Source organism: Cryptotermes secundus, unplaced genomic scaffold, assembly GCF_002891405.2.
Source record: "Cryptotermes secundus unplaced genomic scaffold, Csec_1.0 scaffold130, whole genome shotgun sequence".
NCBI lineage: Eukaryota > Metazoa > Arthropoda > Insecta > Blattodea > Kalotermitidae > Cryptotermes > Cryptotermes secundus.
In genome coordinates, this window is record NW_019731216.1 from 494,643 (window position 1) to 501,439 (window position 6,797).

At 37.7% G+C, this 6,797-nt stretch overlaps 1 protein-coding gene across 10 annotated transcripts in view; it reads right to left on the reverse strand.

Annotated features, from left to right (window-relative positions):
* The window catches only part of LOC111866405, a 37,692-nt gene that overhangs the window by 7,161 nt on the left and 23,734 nt on the right, over positions 1–6,797 (reverse strand). For 9 of the 10 annotated variants that reach the window (XM_023855327.2, XM_023855321.2, XM_023855323.2 and 6 more), the window contains 2 exons: positions 5,846–6,065; positions 3,355–3,566 (listed from right to left, as the gene is read on the reverse strand). In XM_023855327.2, the coding sequence (XP_023711095.1) occupies positions 3,355–3,566; positions 5,846–6,065 (432 nt within the window). Of the gene's footprint in view, positions 1–3,354; positions 3,567–5,845; positions 6,066–6,797 lie in introns of those variants that run through there. The other variant, XM_023855328.2, reaches the window with a different exon arrangement.

The following is a 6,797-nucleotide window of genomic DNA, read 5'->3' on the forward strand; positions in this document are numbered from 1 at the left end:
CTGCTTGCTTTCAGGGTCGTAGCCATAAACCCAACTTTCGTCACCAGTGACAACCTTCGAAAGAAAGTGTGGATCCTCTTGAAGCTGTTGCTGAAGTTCCCTGCAGACTTCCAAGCGATGCTGCTTCTGTCCATTTTGCAGCAGCCGTGGCACAAACTTCGCCACAATCCTCATGTTCAGTTCCTTTGACAAAATTCGTTGACATGTACCATAACTTAGTCCCAAGGTGTTACAGGTCTTGGATGATCAGTCTACGATCTTGCAGAATCAGATCCCTAACTTTCGCGACATTTTCTGGTGTTTTACCCGTTGACAGCCGTCCCGAACGATTGTCATCCTCAGTCAATGTTCAGCCATTTTTAAAACGCTTATACCAGTTGTAAGTTTGTGTCTGGCCTAAACTGGTTTCACCAAAAGCTTGCTTCAACATTTGGTGCGTTTCTGCAGCGGTTTTCCCCAAGTTTAAAACAAAACTTTATACAGACACGCCGCTCTCTCAGGTCAGCCATCGCAAAACCTCAAACTCACGGAAACACAACAATGGAAATACGTTCACCATCAATAAACCCAACCACCCAACTCGATGCTGCTTTCCACACTGATTCAAGAAGGATGTGTGAGGAGACACCTAGAGGTATTTCTATGTACTCATAACCATTCGCGCGCATAATTCAAATTTCGGAAACTTTTGAACTGCCCCACGTATAACTCTAATATCATTATTAATTTCATGTAAACTCTCATTCCCAACTGTTGGTTAGAAAATATCTTCTCTACTTATTTTGGGGTTCAAATTTCCTAACAAAATGTTCATGTAGTACTATAGGACCTGATGAAATACATGCTCTAGTCTGTCATGGAAGCTGTCCCCTAAATCATCACTTGTATGCTTAGTTGGAACAAGCAAGAACAGTGACATCATACGTATTCCTGGTTTGTGTGACTAATAATAATGGGTTCTAGATTAGACGAATAGATTTATTTGACACTCATAAGTTGTAACTACAGATAATTACAACACTATAAAGAATATTATAACACACAAAATAAAAGTTTTCAATTTCTGCTTTTTTTTTATTGCTAAAGAGGTGGGACTAAGTCCCTTGTATTGCGGCCACTTCTGGCCTATTGTGCCAGCCCCAGATGATAGGTGAGGGTGATTGTGGAGCAATTGGTGGAAAGAAGATTGGCAGGGGAAACCGAAGTACTCGAAGAAAACCTGCCCCAGTGCCACTTTGTCCACCACAAATCCCACTTGACCAGACCCGGGATCGAATCTGGGCCACCATGGTGTGAAGCCAGCGACTAACTGCTTGAGCTATGGCGCGGCCCAACGTCTGCTAACTAGTCACTGCTTGGTAACGAATCTTATCTGGTTAATACTTCAACTACTGAAATGTCTTATGAAAGATTTTCTGATTGCCTTCAACGTCTGTCTCTCTCTGACAGATTCATGAATTCATTGCCTTCTATAACCGTACTTCAGCCCTCATAGAAGTCACCATGTCTCACAAATCCCCCGTTCTTCTCTTTCATCAGTTGTCATGAAACGTGTCTGAATCTAGGGGCAACATTTTGATTCTTGCAAGCACGTTTGTTATCACAAAACGTGTTTTAACAATCCACTGTCTAGCAATGGATTATCCTATCACATTATCGTATACAACACTCCATTACTAACAGACTAAACCCTCTTAACTTCTGATATGATTCCCACATGCACAAGAAGTCCTGTCCTTAATTCATGATTTGTATCGTCATTTCAATACAGACATGTATAACTCCTGGTTTAATACCACCCTTACCCCATCTGACCTCCTTTACTCCCACTAAATCTAACTTATACTTTGTGAAGTCCCTTGCTTCTATTTTCACTGACATATGGAGATTCCTGACATTCCAAGTTACAAATATCACATCCAAACCCTTGTGTAACATTTTGTAACATGTTACAAATAAAAATGAAGGGGCGTCACACAAACAAATATTTTTATTTGTCAATTCACAACATGTTTCAGCCAAGACAGGCCATCATCAGGTGTTTCTCAAGGAAAAATACAAATGTTGAAGGATTTAATATAAACTATAGTGCTGTCGTTAAACATATTCTACTAGTTACTATTGGTCAGATCTGACACAATACTAAATATATTTCAGATTTAAAAAATTATAATGAAACAATACAAAGAGAAGATCCCTATGAGATGTGGTTTCGGTTGTTTTGAAGCCGGTCTGATGGTGGTCAGAACTTCAGGTTATAGTGCTGGATTTTTATTTACTTTCTTTGTGAAGTTCCAACTACCACTAGACCAGCTTCAAAACATTCAAAACCATAAAAAATTTAAACGTCTGTGATAATGGTACATTGCTACAAGTATTATGTTTTTGGACATTAACAATCGTCTCGTCTATTTAAAAAAAAAGTCCTGTTTCTTTTTTAAAACACAATGTTTCGGAGACTGGATTCTGTCCCCATCCTCGCCTGGAGATAGGGGCTAGCTCTATTTATTGGACCCAACTGAGCAGGTTATACCTGAGGACGGGGACAGAATCCAGTCTCCGAAAAGTTGTGTTTTAAAAAAGAAACAGGACTTTTTTTTTACAAAATAGACAAGATGATGGGTAAAGTCTAAAAACATAATACTTGATCCAAAACCATGTCTTGTAGCAATCTTATTGGTATTATGTCAGATCTGACCAATAGTAACTAGCAAAATATGTTTTATACTTGCATGGCAGTTTATATGTAGTCCATCACCATTTGTGTAATTCCTCAGGAATCATCTGATCAAGGCCTAGCTGGGCTGAAACATGTAGTGAATTGATAAATAAACAACATTTGCTTGTGTAAGAGCAACCTCTTCATTTTTATTTGTTAAGTGCAACAAACAAGATTTAACACTTTCCCTAATGGTGAGTAGTTACACCACCACCCAACCCCACAGCTGGAGGACAACCCCTTGTCGACTGCTTATTCAATATGTTTGCAACTACCCTCACATGCAGTTCCTTTTTTATGTCCTAAGTACATGTGACCTGAATTGCACGTACCCTAATAGAATCCCGCCTGGATATTTTCATCTTACTTTCTTTGGTCACACCTTCACTTGATCAGAATCTTTTTACTGTGATGAACTGTTTGAAGAATGTGACAGTATGCCTGAACTTGAATCCAAGTCACTCTTCCAGAAATTTATTATTTCACAACAAGCAAAATTTCAGATGTAATTACCTTAATTACAACTGATCAGAACTTTGAGGTGTGACACTAGTCTTACATGACTAGGCAATACAGAAAGGCAGGACTAATAGCCACAAACTGATGTTGCAACCAGTCGCACACAATTCACTCACCTGCGATTCTTTTCACTGGTCCCTCATGAAGTCTCTGCAGTAATTCAACAGAAGGCAGACCAAAACCCGACGCTTCTTGGAGATAGAATATAACAAGCCAAGTGAGGGCATAGCTGGTAATGTTGCTTTGTCCTGTCAATTTATGGGAATGGGCCCAATGTTTGATGAATAAAATCACAGGTCTCACACGTGGGTCCAATGATAAATAAAACCTACAAAGAAGAACATGAAACTGGTCTAAATCTGTCAAGTAGTTTGTGCATATTTCAATAACCACTCAAGTGGATAATTAAGCTTCTCAGACTGAACTGCAGTACCCAAAGTAAGACAGTGAATTGGAAACAAAAATGCTTTCATTGGTATACGAGTACATTCAAACTCTTCCAACTCTTTCATCTAAATCTGTTTTTGTGCACTGACATACCCTACAGACCACATTTCTTCTACAAATACTGAAATCCATATTTAAGGTTTTACGATCTTTCTTGTCACTCTCTAGGTTTAGCCTGGAAATAAAGGTTCACTGATTAATTAACAGATGTCTTTAATGTTCCATCTTACATGCAACACCTTTTAAAAATTTGTTTAGAAGTTACTACATTTACATACTGTGTCTTTTAATCACCTGATGATGACCAATGATGGTCAAAACATGTAGTGAAAAATGTAGTTTTTAAATAAGTTTAAAAGATGCATTGTGCAAATGTAGTAACTTTTAAACAAATTTTTAAAAAGTGTTGCATGTCAGATGGAACATTAAAGACATCTGTGCAGCATGATGCTATAATATAATATTAAGGTTCACTGACTTCATTCTCTGAAGGGGTGAAAACATTCAAATGTTCAAAGTACATATAACAATAGAGTCAACAAAGTTGGTGTGAAGGAAAAATGAACTGGAAATGAGTACATTTAGGATTGGCCCTGGAAAGGTGAATGGACATAAATTATATTATGAAGAATTCTATCTTCTGGCATTACCACTGTGCAGTACACTGAAAGTCAACTAATGTTTTGGGGGAACATGTCACCTCCAGCTTCAAGATTGAAAAATATGACAAGCAAGAAACCAGCATGAAAGCAGGAGCCAAGCACAGCTTGCATGCTGCTTTCCTGCTTAGCTCATTCTATAGCCCTCTATTATACAATCATGAACTATGGAACTGTAGTTCAAAAGGTATGCAAGTCAGTGAGAGGACATATTTTTGAACTTCCGAACCCATCTTTGACTGGGATAAACAGCCCATATGGACAACTATTATAATAGTGTCTACATGGCAAAACAACTGCATGAGTGAAGTACAGGAGTCCGAGGAACAATCGGGCAAAACAAGGGTCTACCTCATGACCTCAAAGATCACCAGAAGACACAAGTGCTTCTTTCATGACGGATGGATAAAAACATGATAACTATGGTACCTAGGGTGCTTTCTACAGCAATGCTTGAAAAGTGAAACAAATTTGGCAAGAAGTGAATAAAACCAGAATGTGGGCTGATTATAATACATTCATGCATGGGGTGAACAATGCAGACCAGTATTTGGCCCTTAATCCTTTTATGAGGAAACTAAGTGGCCAAAGAAAGCGTTTTTCTATCTGATCCAGTGTTCACTGTTTAATTCCTTCCAGCTATTTTTAAAGCCAAGTTCAGATATAAGGCGAGAATATCTTAACTTCATGAAAATTGTGTCCCATATTTTATTTCTGGAGAGTAATAAAACCTCCAGACATCCTGCCACAAACAGAGCCCCCCCACAAAAGACCCTCCATTTTGGCTACATGATAAGAAAAAGCATCATGTTTTGCTGAAATTTTCAGCAGTCACGAGTGACAGTGGCCTCATAAAATGATGTAGTGTATGTTTAAAAAAAAACTTGTGAAACTAGGTGGTATTGTTGAAAGCGTGGTGCGCCTTTGCATCCTGGGAAATGTGATAGTAGGTACCATACTTTCAGATTCCTGTGTGTCACAGTTCATGAATGAAGTCTTTCAGCATTTTGTTGGTCAATGAATGCATTAAGTGTACTGACATTTTAAAAGGGCTGGGATCAGAATTTAAATTACCCACTGAGAAGCTGGCAGCAAATGTGTTAACAGCATCACACAGTCTCCTTATCCAACCCATGACCATTAACACACCGTGGACTTGTATGCTTTTGTGATTAAATTCCCCAAATGGCTTGATATTTTACATACATTTAACTCCTGCAGGCAGGAAGCAACTTTACTTACAATTTTGAATATGCAAATGATGCTTTATAACTGATGGGTATGAAAATTGCATGTAGGTGATTCACTAGTGCTCCATGGAATGGAGAAAAACTTCTAGCCAGTGGAAAATGACAAGATTTGCAAACATACACCATGTGGCTACATGAACCCACATGCAATGCATGGGATTTAAATCATGATTTTTGACATGACCTGTCTGGAATGTGTTAATCTAATAAGCTCTTCTACATACTTGCAATATTAAGAAATAGTATCATACTTAATAAGCTTCGTATTTTCACATCCAAGTCCATGACGAAAAGCCACGTCACACTGCGTTCCACTTGGTGTGTGAAAAAATTTTATAATAGGTGTGCGAGCACTGGGAACTCCTTCCACGTTGCAACACTCAGGATCAGCTAACAACGTGCTTTCTGCAGCTGATACTATTAGCTCCTGGATGTCTGATCCTTGCCTGCTTCTTCCATTATACATACCACCTGCAATAATGAATGACCATTAATGTAGTTTTTATATTAAATTACACAGAATAAAAACAAGCACTTATTAGTACAAGCCTTAAAAGCACACAAATAAATTGTCACTATAGTCAGATGGCTTTGTGTTCTCTAGTTATGTTCCATTTTCTGCTGAATGCTCAAAATAGTCTAATCACAGGAATGTTAAACTGTCATGAATGATAAACTAAAACATCACTTGTTGAAACTGTCCTTAATTTCTTAGACAAGAATAATGTATGTATATACATAACTGTGAATGGTAAATACATATAGTACAAAAGAAATGAGAAAAATTACAAAACTTTTCAAAGACACACAGATAAAAGTAGCATTCCGCACACGAAACACAATAGAAAATATACTCAAACAAAAACCACATTTAGATAAATACAATAAAAGTGGCATATACGAAATGAAATGTGTAGATTGCCCACTGAAATACATTGGACAAATGGGCAGAACATTTAACACTAGATATAAAGAACATATACATGATATTAGAAATAATGCTAGCAATTCTGGGTACTCAAATCACATACTAAATACAGGATATGCATACAGAACAATAACAGAGGTAATGGAAGTTGTAACAACGGGAAAGAAGGGCAGACATTTGAATACATTAGAGAAGTACCATATATATAAAATAAGTAAGAAAGGCCTACACATGAATGATACACACATAGAAACACACAATCCCATATTTCAAAC